This window comes from Xiphophorus couchianus, chromosome 8 (genome assembly GCF_001444195.1).
Source record: "Xiphophorus couchianus chromosome 8, X_couchianus-1.0, whole genome shotgun sequence".
NCBI classification, from domain to species: domain Eukaryota; kingdom Metazoa; phylum Chordata; class Actinopteri; order Cyprinodontiformes; family Poeciliidae; genus Xiphophorus; species Xiphophorus couchianus.
In genome coordinates this window covers 5,581,784-5,602,292 of record NC_040235.1, presented here as the reverse complement: position 1 = coordinate 5,602,292, position 20,509 = coordinate 5,581,784, and the positions used below count along the sequence as shown (strand labels likewise).

At 39.9% G+C, this 20,509-nt stretch overlaps 2 protein-coding genes across 3 annotated transcripts in view; both read left to right on the top strand.

Moving 5' to 3' along the window:
- Nucleotides 1–20,509, top strand: part of LOC114149750 (protein NLRC5-like) — a 1,536,511-nt gene that overhangs the window by 1,412,487 nt on the left and 103,515 nt on the right. The window lies entirely within an intron of this gene.
- On the top strand, nucleotides 1,559–19,614 carry vldlr (very low density lipoprotein receptor). 2 transcript variants are annotated; one of them, XM_028025859.1, is made up of 20 exons: nucleotides 1,559–2,031; nucleotides 6,332–6,451; nucleotides 7,562–7,684; nucleotides 8,971–9,093; nucleotides 9,734–9,942; nucleotides 10,804–10,966; nucleotides 11,056–11,178; nucleotides 11,292–11,414; nucleotides 11,998–12,117; nucleotides 12,577–12,702; nucleotides 12,780–12,951; nucleotides 13,342–13,566; nucleotides 13,649–13,767; nucleotides 13,899–14,038; nucleotides 14,678–14,819; nucleotides 14,925–15,074; nucleotides 16,719–16,769; nucleotides 18,131–18,208; nucleotides 18,285–18,454; nucleotides 18,710–19,614. In XM_028025859.1, the coding sequence occupies exons 1-20, from the start codon at nucleotides 1,959–1,961 to the stop codon at nucleotides 18,743–18,745; spliced, it is 2,586 nt and encodes an 861-aa protein (XP_027881660.1). In that variant the 5' UTR covers nucleotides 1,559–1,958; the 3' UTR covers nucleotides 18,746–19,614. The 2 variants fall into 2 exon arrangements, with proteins under 2 accessions (XP_027881660.1, XP_027881661.1); XM_028025860.1 differs by lacking the exon at nucleotides 16,719–16,769 and having other exon boundaries at nucleotides 1,560–2,031.

The window sequence follows — 20,509 nt, the reverse complement described above, 5'->3', positions numbered from 1 at the left end:
CAAAAGCAGTCAATAAACCAAAAAATAAAATACATTAAATATGTGAATCTTTCCATTCTGTGTAAACATTAGTTTTCCCTCCTATGCAGATCCAACCAGAGGAAGAGAAGTCTGCTTTTTAAATTAGAGGCGTGTGAAAACGCTTCCTGGAACCAGATTATTAGTCGGTTTATGAGGTTTGTGTGTTTTTGAGAGAAGTAAAAAGAGGGAATCTGGGACGGAGCGAGCCTCGGGGTGCATCAGCAGCCGTCAGGCCTCAGTGAAGATGAGGTTTAATCCTCTGATAAGAAGCGTGAGAGTGTGTGGAGGCTGGCAGCCCTGTGGAAACACTGCAGGCTGATCAAACCGCAGGGAAACAGCTTCAGACGGACAGCAGAGAGAAAAAGCAACAGTCGGGTTCGGTTCAAAGATTCTGTCACTCCGCTTGAGAAATCCGATAAAATGACTGCCAGTGAAAATATGAGAAAAATACACAATATTACAATATTTTCTTCATTTTTTCCTCATTTAAAATGATAAAATAATCCAGCTGTACCTTTTCTTACTGATATAAGTGCCAAACATAATTTTAAATATTAATCAACTTACAGTGGATAAAAATGCAATAGCTAAAGAGAATAAATGTAGAAGAGAATAGAGTTATAATTGAAAGTAATTATCAGGTAATTTTAGTTAGTGGCCACAGAGGGCGCTGTTCAGCAAGATAAATAATAATTAGCTTCAAACTAAAAATTTAGAAGCGAATATTTAGTTAGCTGAAAGATTGTTTTTAAGCATCACTAATATTTAGTTAGCAGGCTAAATATTTAGTTTGAAGCTAAAGCTTCATCTAACTTAGTACTACATTTAGTTAACATTTAGATAATATTTAGCTCCAAAATAAATATTTAGTTTTGCAAGCTATATATTTAGTTTGAAGCTAAATAAGCATTAGTTTTAAATATTTATATTTAGCTAAATATTTAGCTAAATGTTAAGCTTAAATCTAAATATTTAGCTCAGAGCTTTGAATATTTAGCTGAATGTTTCCATCTATTAGCTTAAAGCTAAATATTTAGATTGGAGCTAAAGAGTTAGCTTGCACACAAAATACTTAGGTTGGAGCTAAATAATTACTTTATAAATTAAATATTTATAAATATCTGCTAACAAAGCATAGCTTTAGACTAAATATTTAGCTTGCTAATTAAATATTTAGTGTGACAAATGAGTAACATATTGAAAATATTACATTAAAAAATGAATCCTCATTTTATCCTCATGTTAAATAACTCAGATTATTACTGTTAAATTTTGACAGTGTTACAAACGGTACTCCATATGAATGTTAATTGGTGTAAATCAACCATTTTTCTTTTTAAGCTCATTGTTTACTTGTTATATATTACTATATAAAAGGTGTTGTTCTTTTAAATGTTCTGTTTGACATTAAAGATTCAGATTTTATAAATTGGATCAAGCTAGCTGTGATTTCTGCGGTATTAATTAATTAATTTGTGCGGGTAGTGAAGGGTTAACTACCTGCAGCAGACGCACTGAAGGAGGAGAAACCCCCTCCACGGCTGTGTGCAGCACTGATAATCACCCGGTACCGGTTCGGTACCGCTAACCGCTTTAAAAAAATGGATTTTAAACGGACTGGACGGAACTGGAATCACCCCGGAACGATATAAAAGGGCGCGTGGGCTCTACGGTTGTTGTGTTTTTCTCCATTCGTCTTCTCCCGGTGCGCACGCAGTCCTCCTCAGCGGCGCGTGCCACCTCCGGACTATAAAAGCTACCCTCTCCGCTCGCGCCTGTTTGGATGTGTGCTTCCTGCTAGCGCGTAGACCGACCGGCAGAACCATAAGAAAAAGCAGGAGCAGGCCAGCGCGAGCCAGGAGAAGGCAGGCAGGGAGCTCGCGGGCGCCCAGCACAGCTAGCAGCAGCGGCCGAACCGTGACTCCTCCGAACCAGAGATGGTCACGTCCGCACCTCGGATCCTCCTCCTCCTGCTGCTAATGTGGCTCCATCACTGCGGTACCGTCCACGGTAAGAGACCGCTGCGGTTCCCCCGGTTTGTCCGGTTAAACGCTCCGGTGTTCGGGGCGGTTAAGCTAACATTCACCGAGCCGCACACCTGTCTCCCGGCTGCACCTTCATGCACTTGTTAGCCGTCTAATTAGCAAACAAACCACATTCTTCGAGCATTTTGGTCAGTATTTGTAAGTTTAATTAATTTTGAATGAATTCCTACTCTCGTTTAAAGAATTTAACCACTAAAGCAAAGATTTAAACCCTTAATTTGGTTGCTCAGCACCTAAACCTCTTCGCTTTTGCGTCAATGTCTTGTGATTTCTCCTCAGCCATCATCACCAACCCCCTCCGCCTCTGTGACGTTCCCAATTTATTTTATTCTTTAAGTGAAAGCCGACATGTTGGCCGACAAACTGCGGATTAACATCTTGGAAATAGGAATTAAATCTGGGAGTAGCTTGGAGCTCCGGAGGGGAGGGGGCGGTGATTTAGGCCAATCACCGGCCGCAGGGGATCAATGAAGGCTAATTACCTGCTGAGTGACCGGGTTCAGCTTGGACATATAGTGGCAAAACTTCTCATTTAAACCTGAAAATCCAGGATAAAATATCAAAATAGTCTCAGTAACCAACAGTAGTGTTCATATAGCTGTTAAATATTACATTATGGTAAATTTAATTATCCACAGCTGTAGTCAGAAAACTGGAGATGTAATGGCTTTTTTAAAATTCAAAATGTTTGTATTTTGTCTCTTTAAATGGGGAGTTGGTTTCATTTTTTAAAAAAGATTTTCATTAATGTAAAGATTTTTTCATATACAAATATTTCTGTAATTTTATGTTGGAGCTATATTCAAATTGTTTTATTTGGCAGATTTTCTATTTAAATTTTTAACAAAATTCATTATTAAGATTTGTACTTGGATTTTGACTGGTATTAAAAAAATTTTATTATTAAGAAGGTTTTGTACATTTTGTCTCTACTCTCCAAGTTTTTTTTATATTTGATTATCAGGCAGGTTTTGTGTATTTCTACTATCAAATTTTCTTATTAATGTTTAATTTATTACGCAGGTTATGTATATATGTTTTGTACATTTTTGTTTCCACTGAGATTCTCTTTTTACATTTTTTTATTATGCTGGCTTTTGCATTTGTCTTGAGATTTTTTTTGTGTGTGTGGGTGCATATTTAGAAAATATTTACATATTTTCTAAATTTTAGGAATACTTTCCTTCAATTATATAATCCATTTAAGCCTGTGTATACAAAGCTGATTGTTAGCTGGTATAATTTGAACCACATTGTTTTATTTTTGTGTAGAGTCTTTAATGCCATCATAATTGATTTGATATCTGCAGGAAATGTTTTTCCTCTGATTTGCACCGATCCCCAGGTTTCCCACCTACAGCATCGGCTCCACGGTGCCTGATAAGAGCCTCGTTCTCCAAAACGAGCCGCTGCTGCTGCCTCTGTTTGAGATTCAGACGAATTATTTGACCAAAATGTCATGCAGATTAGTGAGAGGAGAGCAGAAGCAGGCTGGCCTGATTAAAATGGATGTTTTATGTTTTTTCTTCTCTCCCCCTCCATGGTTACTATGATGCTGAGTGAGACCCAGATCCTCGGCTGTGGGAAGCCGGGCGGGGGGTGTCAGTGTGTGGGGGTTCTTAAAGTGGGCGGAGTGGTGGAGAGCAGCATGCTGCAGCCGTTTGTTACTGGGGAAAACTGCATCACCATGACCTCCAGTGCGACAGCATTTATATAGAGCACAATAATTTTCTATTTTTAATGGAGATGATTTGATGCGGCTCAACGCCTGTCAGCTTCAAACGGTACATGAAGATGACGGGTGTCATTTTAAATTTACTATCAATGTCTCTGTAATGATGCAAGATGTTTCCTCTTTAGAGAATGTTGAATTAAGAGTCAAAAATGCTTAAAAATAAAGTGCAAATACTTGCTAAAGTGTTTAATAGGTTGCTGAAATGAACCTTAAAGGCAGAAAATGTCTAATTTTAGTGTTTGCTGGTAACATTCCCCCAGTCTCTTGTTTGTAGATCCTTTAGGTGTCAGTTTTTTAAAATCAGGAGTGACACTGCAGAGAAAGCAGCGTTGCTTCATGCAGGTATGTCTAACTGCTGATCAGAGGGTGACGTGTACAGCGTTCTGGCAGCTAGTCGATGGGCTGGCGTAGCAGCAGCTCTGTGGGGAGCCATCCTGAAGGAACAAAAGCAGCAGAATCTACAGTTCATCGACTCTGCTTCTTATTTTTACTGCTGTAGCACTGACATGGACTTTATTATATACATTTTAACTGTTGTCTTTTTGCAGGCTTGTAAGCTAGTAAACATGCAATGAAGTGAAATGTTCTGCTAAATTTAAGTTTCCTATGATTTGATTTTGGTATTTCAGGTCTGAACATGTTTATGGATGGAAGGATTTAAGGAGTTTATGTTGAATATTTGCCCAAAATAGGAAACCTGTTTTTGGTTTTTATTATTGAAAAGAGCTGACTACAGGAAAGTGTCAACATTTCTTGGTAATTTCTGCTAAAGTCACAAATTTGTAAAAGTGGAAGTTTGTAATATGAGTCTGTTTTGAGGCTTGACTTGCAGGATCTCTTTGCTTTGTCAGCATTTAGACTGTGGTGAGTCACAACCTTTCCTTCAGGCGGTGTGGCCAGCCTTGCTGGGCTGTAACTTTCAGGTAAATAAGTTTCAGAACCAGCAGGTGTCGGCTGGGTGGGTTCATGACTGTAGATGTTTTAAAGCTACAGGAACAGAAAGACAGACATACGGGGGAATTGTAGAGAGGAGTTGAAGTTTGTTCATGATTGGGTTAAAGATGGAACAGGATTCTCTAGAAACCAGAAACGATTCACTGACACTTTGAAAGAAATGGACTATAGTTTTCTGGTTGTGTTCTGTTGGACAGTGTTTGTAAAGAGAAATTTCTGTTCAGTAACTGGCTGAATTTCTTCTGTTTTGTGGATTTCCTGAGTTTTTCAAGAAGAGCTATAGTTAAATCCCAGTATTGACTGGAGTTAGGAACCACAGCCACCAGTGCCCAACTATTTTACCAGCTAAAACACTAAATATACCTTAATATGGGTTAATGCACCCAGTGGAAACTCTTAACACGACTGCAGAAACAACATTTACAGTCTGAGCTCCAATCTTTGGGATACAACCAATCACCTTCAAGGAAAATAAATGGAACTCCAGGATTGGCTGTTTGCAAACACCAGCCAATGGCTCCTCAGCACCAATTGGGGTCTTCTGGCCAATCAACAGTCTTTAAAAAGCCTGACCTAGCATTGTTTTAAAACTTAGGATGCCATAAGTTGCTACAGGACTGAACTGAGTGATATGGCTGAAAAATGTACCTGATATACAAGCCTTTCATTAAAGTCTGTTGATGAATATTGATTAGTTTTTAAATATTTGAAATGCTATCAAATTGATGGCGTGATGTTTTCACTCAGTTTTATTTTTAATCATTTGAGTGAGCCTTTTGCAATAATTAATCACATGATGAGCTCTAATTATATTTTGAAGGGAATTTCTTTTATTTATTTCCTTGGTTGTGTGGCTTTCTGTTTTTGGATGTTTAATTTTTAGATATTGTTTTTAAACCCAGTTGTATCTTCTAGCAGCTAAATATTTGTCTATCTGGGGCGCGGTCCGCTCCACGCTGAGGCCCAAAGCTGTTCCGGTTCCGAGCCGATCCGGGTTCTTCTGACGCACTTTCAGTTTTTCGTCATGGCTGCATTTCTCCGTCTGCTTCTTCTGAGGTGAATATTTCATTTAAACCTCTAAGAACAGCCAGGAGCGCTCCATTTCCCCACCTGGACGGCTGCAGCGTGGCACCAGCCTCAAGGTCGGGGTTATTTTAGGAACATGTTCCGATGTCAGCTGCAGCAAACCGGGCCACAGTGCCGACCTTCAGTCTGGAAACATTGGTTTCGGTCCTGTTGGAGCAGGAAGTGACAAAGTGCTTCTGTTTAAATTTTTGAACCTGCAGCTAGAGCAAACGACACAAACTCTTAACCTCAGGATTAATCTTTCCTTCGGGTCAATTCAGGATGGCTCAAGTTGGGTCTGATTTCAAAATAAAATGCACTAAACTATAAAAGTTGAATTTTTCTTTTTCCTTCACTGTTTGGTTAATAATTATTGAATATTTTGTCACATGAGGCTTGATTTTAATAAGATCAGAACCTACTAAAGTTAAGAATGATAAAACTTCTGTTAACCCTGTAGAAAGATCAAGTTTCAGGAAGTTCTCTCATCACCTTGTTTGTGTCTCTGCAGGTACGAAGACTGAATGTGAAGCCAACCAGTTCCAGTGTGGAAACGGCCGCTGCATCCCGGCCGTGTGGCAATGTGACGGCGACGAGGACTGCACGGACGGCAGCGACGAGAACTCCTGTGGTGAGGAGGAACGACCCGCTTTACCAGAACACGAACGCTGATGTAGCAACTTCTGGATCAGTGGAGTTTTAGTTTAGCACATTTCAGTAACGAGGCAGTTCAACATAAAAGTAAAGTTATAAAACCATAGTAAACATACAGAACAGGCTTCACTTCACAAGATGTTTTCCTTCCACTCAACTTTCCACTTGGCTGCAGCTCTCTGATCAGCTAATTTCACCTTTTTTGACTTGTTTAACGTACTAATGAAACCAAAGTTTATTCTCTTGTGCAGATAAACATCTCTAACATGTTTCATCTTTTTACATGTATAAATTTGCTTTGACTAGGCCTGTAATTCTGCCTCAACCTGCTCTGTGGTTTTTCTGTAACGTTTCTGTGCAGAATTCAGTTTGAAGCGGATTAAAAAAAAAACGTGTGAAAGATGCATGAAGTTCTGAAAGCTGCTGCATATTAATGTCAAAGCGCCTCAATAAATCAGAGCTAATCTATTTACCGTTCAGATTCTGAGCTGTTCTGTCGCCTTAGAACCAGGAAGGTGACGGTTTGAGAGTCGAACCTGATGGGAAGGAAAAGCACAGCGGAGCTAAATCTGGATCCAATATGTTCAACTATCTGGGTCATTCAATAAAACACAGCAAGGAAAGAATAAGAGGAGGGGGATGGGATGTTTAAATCCTTTATGAACAGGAAACGAAACATCATGTGATTTGAACTTAGTTTATGTCAAATGTTTTTCAACAAAAATCAAACAAGCTTTCACAAAAAACATTGAATATGCAGGGAAAAAGGATGAGAGGGAGACGTGCTAATTGCACGTAGCAACATTTAGCTGGGAACACGTTGGACTTTAATGATTTTCAAATTTTCTACCCCACATCCTGCAGTGCAGGAAGTGGGATACAAAGCAACCAAAATGTTGCAAAAATAACCAGAATCCACTGAGATTTTAATGTTCTTCCCACGACTTTCTGTCATCTCAGCCTCAGTTAAACACCAGATGATCCAAACTAAAGATGCAGGACTAGTTTCTGATGCTGGCTGTGTAATAAAACCCATACTAAACTGGATCCCAGTATTTTATTTTAAATTATTCTGGTTCTGTTTTAGTTCAGAAGACGTGTGCGGATGTGGACTTTGTGTGCCGCAGCGGTCAGTGCATCCCAAAGCGCTGGCACTGCGACGGCGAGCCGGACTGTGAGGACGGATCCGACGAGAGCGTAGAAATCTGCCGTAAGTTCTCCCACAATGCAACTTGTTTAGACGTGTTTGACAGGCTTCAATCAACAAAGATGTTAAACTGTGAAGCTGTGGGGAAAAAGTTAATCCTGCTAATGAATACATGCCAAGTAACTTTTTTCTGGCTTCATTTTAATCAGAAATAAAAGATAATTTCTTGCTTTCTGAGTTTGGATCAGTTTCCTGCTGATGCCTGAGCCAGTCCTGCTCTGTCATGTTTAGTGCAGCAGCTGTTTATGTTCCTGTTGGTTCTGTAGATCATCTGAAGGTCATGATCGGGTCGTTTTCAGGTCCAGTCATGTTCTGATATCAGAGCTGCTGCTGCGTCACGCTGATGTCTGACCAGCTGCCGGCTTCAGCTCAGCAGCTGCTGGCTTTAATTTTAACCCGCTGACTCCTCCTCCACATTCCTGGTGGTGATTTCTCTCTTCCTGCAACAGTTAAACTTTCTAATTTCAAAGAAGTTGCTTTTTTTTTTCTTAGTGTTTTGCTCTGCAACTTTAAAAGTTTATAAACTCGTGCATCAAATTTAAAGCAAGCTGAACTTTTTCAAAAATGATTCTTACAACATTTCTAGAATGTGAGTTTACTGAGAAACTTTTTTATTTATAATTTCACCTGTTTATGTTCTGATCTCCTGCGTCTGGATTCTTCTGGTGCAGAATTGATTCGTGTCTCGCATAAATTATGTAAAAGTTGAATAAAATGCAACATTTGACTTATTTTATAATTGTATTATGATTGTGTATAGCACGTTGGTTCTGTCGGTGGATAAAGTGCTTCATAAATAAAGTTGGTATAGTATTAAGCTTTAAAAACTATTGGATATGATTTAATATCCAATAGTTTGGATATTAAATCCAAACTATAGGATTTAAGCCCGTAGTCGCCTGTGATTTTAATTAGTTCCTGTAAAGAAATATTGTAAAACCTTTGTTTTGACCCTGCTTGGTTCTGTTATTTTTATCTAATTGACTCCAACAGTACTTCTGTTTTTGTTTTTGAATGCACTAATTAGTGTATAAAAAAAGTAAAGCTATGCATATTCCCCAAAACATATTTTCATTCTTGGTGCGGCACAATATCAAGAAAGTAGATACAATGTCTAATTCAAACTGGTATATTTTCTTTTTCTGTAGGACTGAGCTTCATGTAACTTCAGACCAAATATTTAATTGACTCTTACAGTTTGACATGTTCCTAGAACGTCTTGCTTTGGTGCTGAGCTCTTTGCGGTTTGGATTTGATCGCTGACCTCGCCGTGTTCCCTCTGTCTGCAGACATGCGGACATGCCGTCTTAACGAGTTCAGCTGCGGCCCAGGAACCACGCTTTGCATCCCCATCTTCTGGAAATGTGACGGCGAGAAAGACTGCGACAAAGGAGAGGACGAAGTCAACTGTGGTGGGTGGAAGCTGCTTTTCTCCCCTCAACGCCTCAGTAATTATTTGACCTTTTGAATCCGTCGTTTCCCTGTTAAGTTGAATGTCTAGCCACTGCAATCAGCAGCAACGTGTTCACCTTTAGATAATTTATGGTCCAAGTACTGCTGGAAAACCTGAAGATGAGGCATTCATAGCAGTTCAACGTTTTCTCCTGGGATTTTGATAAACAAAATGTCTGAAGTGCTTTACATTACTGCTCATTCTTTTTAACTCCAGCTGTATTTTACCAAGAACCATGAAAATGCTAGTCATAATGTGAAAGTTAGGAGTTTGAATTGTTCTAGAAGGTTCTCTCTGTCACAACATGGTGAGAAACGTCTTGTGCTCTCAGTGATTTGGGTTTTTACTACAGTTTAGCTGTGCCTCTTGTTGTCGTATTGATGAAGCGCTTGAGGAAAACTCCAGATATCTCAGCGGATGCTCATGGATTCCCTGAAGCGAGATCAGCTGGTATTGATTATGGGATGCTGAGCTGCAGAAACCTGCTTGGCTCAGCTCACAACTGCAGCTTCTGCCTCAGTGGATGTAGAGCAGCAGAGTGGATCAGACCTCGTTCAGTTAAAATCAGAGCCTGAAGTAAACACTGTTACTCCTCCCAGGTAACGTCACCTGCGCTCTGAACGAGTTCACCTGCGCCAGCGGCCGCTGCATCTCCAAGAACTTTGTGTGCAACGGCGAGGACGACTGCGGCGACGGTTCGGACGAGGTGGGCTGCGCGCCGTCGTCCTGCGCTCCCAGTGAGTTCCAGTGTGGGAACGCGTCCTGCATCCCGGCCAGCTGGGTGTGTGACGACGACGTCGACTGTCAGGTGAGAGGAAACAGAAACGAAGAGGTGAACCTTCAGGTCTGAGGACTGAAGGGCCATTTTCTACTGCCGATACTTTTTAGAGATTCACAGGTCAAGTTCAGGTCAGAATTCGATTTAAAACTACTTTAATTCTCTGAGGAATTTAGTTTGATAGGAAATGAGACAGTTGTCTCAAAATATGATTTAAAATGAATGATTCTGTGACGGAATTCTGCTTTTTTTTAAATTAAAATTGCATGTGGAAAATTTCTATTTGTGAATAATCACACATGACACCAATCAAACCCTTCAAATAAACAGATCAAACTAGTGTGAGAAGCTGTAGAGTGTCTTTATCGCTTAAAATTGAAACAATTGTTTTACACCAGATTTAATTTCCAATTTTAATAATTTTTCCATTACCAAATTAAATGACAAATGTATAAAATAAAACAAAAATTGCTTATTTCAATAATTGCTTCTGTGAGTTGAGATGAAAAGAAGCTGGAAAACAAGTTGGTATTTCTTAGACTAACGTCACTCTGGAAACCTGAAGTGCATTGGTGTGAAAAAATCCAGATTTGTCTAATCTGAATGTAAACAGTTTTAAAAAGCTGCAAACTTGCTACATTTTTACAGTGCAGGAATCATAGCATTTAATGTTGTAGAAAAACAAAATTCAATCTAGAAAACTGCAAAGTATGACTGACTGAAGTGTCAAACTGCAACTTTCATTAATGCACATCGATACATTTAATCATAATTAGGATTCCTGTGACATTCCAGACCTCTAGCAAAACCAAAAGGTTTGGTGATTTTAGCTGAAATATTGGCATTTAAGTAAAATATTCTAATTTTAAAGCGTTTGCTGTGTTTCTGTAGGACCAGTCAGATGAAGCTCCGACTCGTTGCGGCCGCCACCCGACGCCGCCCGCCAAGTGTTTGCCCAGCGAGATGCAGTGCGGCTCTGGAGAATGCATCCATAAGAAGTGGAGATGTGACGGAGACCCCGACTGCAAGGACGGCAGCGACGAGGCTAACTGTCGTACGTTACGCCGTCCAGACAACTTCCAGCTTCTGTTTCACTGATTATTTTTCTTCAGAACAAATTAAAGTTGGAGTTTTTGTTTGCAGCTGTGAGGAGTTGTGGGCCGGATCAGTTCAAATGTGACGATGGAAGCTGCATCCTGGGAAGCAGACAGTGTAACGGCATCAGAGACTGCGCCGACGGATCAGACGAAATCAACTGCAAGAACTGTAAGACTTTACTCTGGTTTTAAAACTTAACGTCCTCATGCAAGATTTTAGCATTGAAACTAATTTCTTCATATTGGATCAGTGATCATCTGAATTAATTTCCTGTTTTTCAGTGACTCAGTGTAACGGGCCAGAGAAGTTCAAGTGTCGCAGCGGAGAATGCATCGAAATGAGCAAAGTGTGCAACAAGATCAGAGACTGTCCAGACTGGAGCGACGAGCCCATCAAAGAGTGCAGTGAGTTTGATTTAAATAGGACAAAATTATGCTAACTCTATGAATGAGCATCTGTGGTACTTAAGGTTTTTTTTTTTTTAATGATCATGAAAGGATGAGATGAATTTTAAAATCAGTCGGTATTTCTTTACTAACCTGCACAACAGTGTTTGATCCTCCTTTAAATGTCAACTTTGTTACATTTTGTAGCATAATCCAGTAACTGTTGCCTTCAATTGTTACTGAAATGCAAATGCTATATTCATCAAACGAGACTTAAAAGAAACTTTACTTAACGCCTTGAACTTCGGCCTGTCTCTTTAAAAATTCCTGCTTTCTGAAACTGACTTCAGGATGTCTTCACAACATGGCTCCTCTATTAACCCTTTAATGTTTTTACCAGCGTTTCACTGAGAAGTAGCTCCTGAGCTCAGCAGTTCCACCAGATGTTTGCCAAATGCTGCTAGCTAGTCTGAAGGAGTTGTCAGCTTGTCAACTTCTAAAAGCAAATCTGTGTGGAGAACTGATGATTTGTTTTTGTTTGTAAAAGACTCCTGTTTTTTATTTTGTTGCTCCTACTGTAAACTGGCATTTCTTGTTCCAGATGTGAACGAGTGTCTCCTGAACAACGGCGGTTGCTCCCACATCTGCAAAGACACGGTGATCGGCTTTGAATGCGACTGCACACCTGGACTGCAGCTCATCGACCACAAGACCTGTGGAGGTACGATCCACTGTAATCACCAGACAAGTTCAAGAAGGGAACTTTAAATTAGATTTTTTTCTTTTTTTGTGCTGCAAAGAAGAAATGAGGCTGAAAAAAGCTAATTGACTAATTTTCATTTAACATTTTACTCATTTAATTTCAACTAAAATCTTGATCCAGGATTTTGCTCCATGTTCTGATTGTCCATCAGCTTTAAAGCAGAAATCCTGCAGGTTGTTTTCTGACGGTCTGTCTCTCCTGGCATAAACTCCATCAGTTGCGCAGAACCGTTTAATTTCCTCCCAAATGTACAACCAGCAGAAACTGAATGCTGGAATATTTAACAGCTGGCCAGAAAGATGACTGAAATGATAGATTTCAATGTCTCGTTTGCTAATTTTATAATTAAACTTAAAATTTTAAGATGGTTATGCAGCTTTCCATTTCTAAACGATTCCTCTTTATCTCTTGATGCAGACATCAATGAGTGCATGAATCCTGGTATTTGCAGTCAGATCTGTGTCAACCTGAAGGGAGGCTATAAGTGTGAATGCCACAACGGCTACCAGATGGATCCGGCTACTGGTGTCTGCAAGGCTGTTGGTGAGCATCAGGAACTTTTAGTTTTAGATGTTTTCACCTTTCCTGGTTTTTACAAGCTAATTTTTCTCCATGTTCAGGTAAGGAGCCATGCCTGATCTTCACCAATCGACGTGATATTCGCCGTCTGGGTCTGGAGAGGAAGGAGTACACACAGATTGTGGAGCAGCAGAGAAATGCAGCAGCTCTGGATGCAGACTTCAACCAGCAGACCATCTTCTGGGCCGACCTGGGACAGAGAACCATATACAGGTAGACTCAGGGTTTCCAAACATCAACTTTATCTCAACATAATAATCTTTAAATATGTGAACCTTTTATTTTCATAAAAGTTGCATACTGCAGCTTTAATGCTCAATTTTTGCCATGAAAAGATCAGATGCAGGTCGAATAAGGGTAAAAAAATATCTGATTTGTTTCACTTCAGGTTGTAGTGTGAACGTAGAGTTATTTCTTGGACATGTGCAGGAAAATGAAAACCTTCAGCTCATTTGCCAACTGACTTTTGGAGTATTTGCTGTAATTTTGTGTCTAGAAAATCACTTTGTCAGTTTTAACTAATAAATATCTGAACTTTAAATCATTTAAACGTGACAAAGGGAGAATTTTGTTTCCTCAAACTTCCGTGTTTTTGCTCTTCAGCACCGTCCTGGACAAGCGAGGAGACGTTGGTGTCCATAAGAAGGTGATCGACAACGTCCAGACTCCTCTGGGGATCGCCGTCGACTGGATCTATAAGAACCTGTACTGGTCCGATCTGGGAACCAAAACCATTTCTGTGGCAAACTTCAACGGAACCAAACGGAAAGTTCTGTTCAACACGGGCCTGAAAGAACCCGCCTCCATCGCTGTGGATCCGTTATCTGGGTGGGTGGAAACATTTTGGGTTTTTCCTCTGGCAGAGCACTGGTCTGATCAGCTGACTGGACATTTTCTATACTGGCTTCAGGTTTCTGTACTGGTCTGACTGGGGAGAGCCGGCTAAGATCGAGAAGTCTGGTATGAACGGAGCGGACCGGCAGGTTCTGGTGGCGACTGACATCCAGTGGCCAAACGGGATCACACTGGGTAGGGATGGAGGCAAAAACATCTCCAAAATAAAAACCTGTAGCTGAAATTATAAAAATCTATTAATTGGTGAAACATTTAGATCTGACCCTGCAGAAATGAAACTATTTTTGATCTTTTTGTCTCTTCAGATCTGATCAAAGGCCGGCTGTACTGGGTCGACTCTAAGCTGCACATGCTCAGTAGCGTCGACCTGAACGGAGACAACAGGAACAAGGTGCTGCAGTCTGCAGACTACCTGGCTCATCCGTTCGCTCTCACTGTGTTCGAGGTTCGTTTTGCCTTCAGATTTTTCATTAAATTCATCGACATTAATAAAGAATTTAAGTTTCAGCTAAAAAATGCAACCTGTTTAACTTTCACTTTAATAGTACAAGTATACAAGTTTGACTGAAATGATTGTCATTAATTACCAATTTAGTAATCAATCTTTCACTGGAATATATAAACTCAAAGGCAAATTCCTGAAAGAACATTCGGACCAGTAATTTTAAGCTAAGACTTTATGAAATATAGATACATTATTAAAAACACCCTTTGTCAATTTTTCACCAAAAACTCTAGAGGCATTTTTAGCTTCTCCTAAAACAAAGCTAAAGAAATTAAACATTTCTAGTCATTTAGATTTGCTAAAGAAATGCTGCTGCATTTTAATCAAGTTTATTTGAACTGCCTTGTTACTGAAATGTTCTATACAAAGTACTTTACATCATAAAAATAAATTTTTGGCTATAAAATATTTTATTTAAAATATTATTTGGACAATTTCTAAAATTGTATACAAGGCTTAGGTGGTCAAATGGAAAAATCTGTAAAATATGACAAACTTTCCATTAATATCAGAATAATGAATTACTGAAATGATAATCAGCTCTGTATAAAAGTCGGCCATGTTTGGTTCTGTTTTCAGGATCGGGTCTTCTGGACAGACGGTGAAAACAAAGCCATCTACGGCGCCAACAAGTTCTCTGGTTCTGATGTCATCACGCTCGCCAGCAACCTGAACGACCCTCAGGACGTCATCGTCTACCATGAACTGATCCAGCTGGCTGGTAAGAGGTCAAAGGTCACCCAGTTTAACCCAGGACTGGTGCTGAACAAGTTCTCAGCTTGATTTGGGCTTCAATTACACTCAATGATCCTTTTTTTTTCTGCAGGTACCAACTGGTGCACAGAGAAAAGTGAAAATGGCGGCTGCAGCTTCATGTGTCTTCCTGCTCCACAGATCAACAAACATTCCCCCAAGTACAGCTGTGTGTGTCCTGCAGGCCAGGAGCTGGCAGCCGACGGCCATCGCTGCAGACCTGGTGAGTTCTGCACTGAAATGCACAAAGTTATTCCTGCAGCTTTTCTGATGTTTTCACATCAACTCTAAACATCATCCTTTTTGTTTTACTGCTGAATTCTTTGTTTCATCCTCATGTTTTCAATATAGTAAATACCACTCGCCTGTTTTTAAGGCTTCTAGAGGAGAAAAGGGAACCGGCGTCTTGAATTTTAAGTTGTGGGTAAATGTCTGCAGTGGTCCAGTTTGAAGCAGCTCCAGGATTGTTTGCAACAATTAGCGGTTCCAGGAGTGAAGGCAGAGCGGCGGCTCTGGCCTTTCCCTCCTGCTGGACGACCGGTTGCTTAGAGACTCGCTTTGTTTTTCGCTGCAGCTTCGCTCCAGCTCCTTTCACAGATTAGCCTTTTCAAACCAAACAGAAACCTGACAGCTGAATCCGCAGCACTAATTGGACTCTGGGTCCAGCTGAGACTCGCAGATCACTGGACCGTCTTCATGACAGCGCTCCCAACAAACTTAAGTTTTCCCAGATTTTTTCTTTATTTTACAGCAAACGCTGAGAATCTGTGGAGGATTGGAAGTTTTAACTGACAGTAGAGTATAAAGAGGTTGTTTTAAAAAAAATTAATTTAGTCATTTTGACTTGATTTAAATGAGATGAGACCTTCTACTGAAAAACCAACAGAACAGGGAATCCAGATTTTTCAAAAATTGGATCCCAGCTCTACTGCATCCTTTACTTTCTTCTTCACCTTTGAGTTTGCTTCCTATTTTCCCTTTAGTTTCTAGTTATTCCACATTTTGTTAAAGCATTTACCCTAAACTTGGTCAATTTTAGTTCCTTGTATTGGAAAGTTTATTTAAATCACACTTGGAGATTTAGCATAGACTGAAGAACTATGCTAAACCTCATAGTTCTGTTGGTTACATGCCTGCAAAAATTGGCGCCTGTCCCTTTAAGGCTGCAGACTAATTGGGCCGTTTCTGCCCGTCCAGCCCATTTTCCAGTTGCCTCAGCTGGGCCGACTGGGAACTGTAGAGCTTTGTGAGGCTGCTGCTCCGGCCGACTCTAATCTTGTTAGAAACACAAAGTGAACAGAAGCTCAACTCGCAGCTACAAACGACTGTTTTTATTGTTTACGGGCCGCCTTTACAGATAAGTGGAGTTTTTCCCTTCCGTGTGAGCTGAAATGCTAGAAGTTTAGGTTTTGCAGTGTTTACAATGAGAAACAAACTTGAAATCCCATAATGCTCTGCTGGGTGGGCAGGTTTGTTTACGTTTCATGAAGAAAGCCTCTTATTTTTATATGCTCTACGCTGTAGTCTACTTCCTGCTTTAGAAGCGATCTGTGGTCCATTCATATAGGCATTCAAACCGCACCAGTGTCCAAATGAAGGCCAATGTTTGTAGGTGGACCAGAGTTCACTTCCACATTCACACCTCCCCAAATGAACTGGACTTTCTAGGCAAAAGGACCAGACTTCCCAGTTGGAGTCATTTAATACAGGATGTTGAAACCACTAATGCAGATTGCAGCGACTGTTTTGATTTCTGCTTTCATGCATCCGATAAACCATTTTACTCTCCAGAGATCTGGTCTACATTCAAAGAAAACTCAAAAATGGGACGACCTTGAATGCTTAAGGTTTGTTGTTCCTCTTCTAGTGACAGACTCTTCCTCAGAGGACGGTAGTGAAGCTCTAACGCAGCCCAAAGGTAAAACCTAATGCCGTCATCTCAAAGCATGCTGGGCTCTCCTCAAATCAAGTAGCATTTAGTTTTACTCCTCCTGTCAAAGATTTTTCTAAATTAACCTTCTCTTCTGCTTTAACTGAAACTTCTGCTGCTTTTATCTTAATCTAAGAGCTGAAATTAACCTGCAATTCCTCAAATCTTATCCTGCTGAGATAAATGAATCATCCCTCAGATGTTTCTTTAGTTGGATCATTTCAACCTGGAAACAACTGAAATTCCCTGTATCTTTTTTTTGTTTTTTTGAGTACTTTAGATTATAATCAGAAACATGAGGAATCCTTGTGACCTGTTGCTAAAGGCAGAACAATCCATGCAATATTCGGTAATCACCTCTCTGCTGTTGGAATAGTTTACTGTCATGATTAACGAATTAAATCTGCCTCTGAACTAATGTAGAACAGGAGCACCATCTAGAGGTAGACATTATGAAGTGCACATGCAGTTTTTGGCTCAAAACAAGTTAAACATGCATTCATGTGATCCTGTGAAAATGGAGCTGGACTGTCACTGTAGTTTACAAATCTCAATCTGCTGGAAGTTTTTATTTTTGCTATTTGAAGAATTTATTTTTTCCACAATTCTGCATATGTAAAGATTAATGTAGGAATTAACTGCAGCTTGTTTTGATTGTGAGCGTTGGATTTACACCAGGGTCTGTCTTTTAAGGCTCTGAATACCTGGAGATTTTCATAATTTTTTTTTATTGCAATAAAATGCCACCAAATATTTAGATTTGAAGAGTTTCTAGAAGTCTTATAATAAATCCTGGGTCTTCAGTATTCCCAGATGTTAAAGTAGATCTTCACTGCCTCAATTTTCCTTTCCTTTGTGGAACAAACTGTCCAAATCAAAAACAACCCAAGCACTTAAACACCTAGCTTATTTTTAGCTTCAGAAAAATGAGTCTCTACAAAAACCTGCCAAATGTAACATCCCAGCCTGTTGCCTAGCAACCCAAACTGAGCCCCAGCACATTTGGTCAGCAAGTTTTACTGCTGTATGCACTGTACAATGGCTGGTGGAAAAGACAACCGTAATCCAGAAACCACTTGCTGCATTCTTGTTTGTGTAGGAGGCTCACTTATGCTTTTCAAAGCTATACAATTGTGAATCTGTTTGGATTTTATTTGGTTATTGGTGACAAGAAGCCCTAAAACGACTCATTCTGAACTGAACAGACTTGAACCTTTTCTAAAAATGAGTTTTGCAAAATGTGTAAAGAGCAGGTTTTGTGTAGACCATAAACCTATCGTAACCTGTTCAAGGTCACCTTCAAGGTGTATGGAAGTTGTTTGTATAGATTTTGTCATTGTCTCTTCCAGAAGCCAATGTGAGCACATCTATCCAGGTGGACTCCACAGCCAGAGGCTCTGCTGCTGCCTGGGCCATCCTGCCTGTCTGTAAGTACAGCTGCCGCCTCCAAGGTCAAACATGAAGGTCAAATCTGTTTCTCACCTGCCTGTGTCTCTGCTGCAGTGCTGCTGGCCATGGCCGGAGCAGGCGCCTACCTGATGTGGAGGAACTGGCAGCTGAAGAACCAGAAGAGCATGAACTTTGACAACCCAGTCTACCTGAAAACCACAGAAGAAGACCTCAACATCGACATCACCCGCCACGGCGCCAACGTGGGCCACACCTACCCAGCGGTGAGTCGACCCAAACCTGAAAACTCCTGTAATTAGAGTAGTTCCTTATTTCCTCCTGCAGGTATGTTTTACTTAATTAAATTAATGGAAAACTTTTCTTGCCTGATGCAACAAATTATATTTTATGTTAGTAAGACTATAATTATATAAATCTCTGAAATCAGAAATTTTAAAGTCAATATTTTGAGGTGCATGAAAATGCTGCCATTTCCTCTTGCAAAGTGTTAAATAAAATCTCATCTCTTTTTTCCACAGATTTCAATAGTGAGCACAGACGATGATTTATCCTGATCGTTCTCAGGATTTTGGTTTTTTATTTGTTCTTTGCGGAAACCTCCTCCGTGTTACGATGCCAACGGTTCGCCGTAACGGCGGCCCTTACAGTTCAACCACATGCCTTCAGAAGTGCATTAAGTCCTGATCTGTGGTGAAGAGGAAATGTTATTTATTATGTGAATACTTCCATGAGTTTTCCATGTTTACTCCAAAGTGTTAAGGAATTTTTCTTTTTGTTTTTCCAACATTGTCTTTGCCCGTCCGTTCAGAGAACAGTTTTCTCTTTGAGGGTCTTTCCGTGTTCTGCCTGGACTGAACATCTGAAGAACTGGGTGTCTTCATCAAACTGTTCCCTGGTTCTGATTTAAACCGGGTCAAAGTTCTCAGGTCTTAATGGGGAAGAAGTCTGGAGACTAAAAGACGAGTATTTAATTATGAAACAGGATGTTAATATTTCTGATCATGCTTTGCTGACTAATGTTAGGGTTTCTTCTGTTAATTGCATTATTATTGCTGCTGCTGAGATCACCATGGTTACAGCGTTTGTAAACAGTGTAAATATATTTCCTCCCTCAGAGATGTGACTGTAAATCAGGACTCTCTTCAATGCACTTTGATCAAAGTTCTCTGTAAATAAGATTGTATACACTGACTTGAATCTTTTTTTGCTATGGCTGGGTTCCTCACCAGAGTTCAGATGTATTTAAGGAGAGCAGAGGAGGAAAAACACAAATGAATTTGGTAAAAATTACTATTTTGTATGTTTGTGCTGTTGCTGTGAACTTTTTATAGCCTTGTACAGTGAAGGAGAATGAAATGATCTGTATCTGAAGGAACTGATTCGTAAAGAAATTTTGAATTAAAACATCAGTGTTCAAAAATCCCTTTGAATCTTTTGTTTATTTCTGAGTGAAATGGGTCAAATATTCAAGTATCCATCACAAGAAAAGCATAAGAACTTTCTGGTTTACTTCCTACCAAATCTACTTATGGTTCTTAAAATATTAAAAATATGTAGAACTTAGATTTCCAGGTCTAGAGTAGTGGCAGAAAACTGCTTGAAATCAAATTTAATATTTTCTCGGTTCCATGTTTTGAAGGAAAATTCCTCTCATACAGCCTCCAGTTGGAGTTGATGTCTAATCTGCAAAGCAATTTTTACTGTTTGTAATGGTACAAATTTAATTTTTTTTTTTTTTCTGCATTTATTCTCTTGGCCACTTGCACCATCCTGTCAATGAAATCTATATGTTTAAGGTTACCACATAATTGAGGTTTCTTACTGTGGACAGCTAGATTAAATTAAATGTCACTTTGCAGTTCTAAAATATTTACAATTTAATGGCAGATCTGTGTGGACTAAATGATGCCAAGCAGGCTGGGATGGGTGATATCTGTCAGCAATGCTTCAGATGTGGACAAAAAGCCACATTTCTTGTGGCTGCAGGGAGATTTAGTTGCAGGAAAATGGGAAGGAGTTGCTGGGGCAGCAGTAACCCAGTTACCTCCCACACCCAGCAGCTCCCACTTTAACATTGCATCGGTGCAGACCAACCCAGAATGCTCATATGAACCAACACACAATTTTTCCCACAGTCTATTACCTTCTATCACTGCTAAAACAAGCTAAACTGACTGAACTGTTCAGTCCCATCTTGATGTGCCAGTGGAAGCTTTATGGGACTCAGGCAAGTTTAATAAATGACTGGATAAAGAAACGGCTCTTCACAGTAACCTCAGGATTGTCAGATTTATTTATTTTTCTCAAAGTCCTGCCAA

Coding starts and splice junctions, on each gene's coding strand:
- vldlr (XM_028025859.1), top strand. CDS start 1,959: ATGGTCACGTCCGCACCTCGGATCCTCCTCCTCCTGCTGCTAATGTGG. Junction 10,967..11,055: donor CAGCGACGAGGCTAACTGTC/GTACGTTACGCC, acceptor TTTTGTTTGCAG/CTGTGAGGAGTTGTGGGCCG. Junction 16,770..18,130: donor AGCTCTAACGCAGCCCAAAG/GTAAAACCTAAT, acceptor TGTCTCTTCCAG/AAGCCAATGTGAGCACATCT.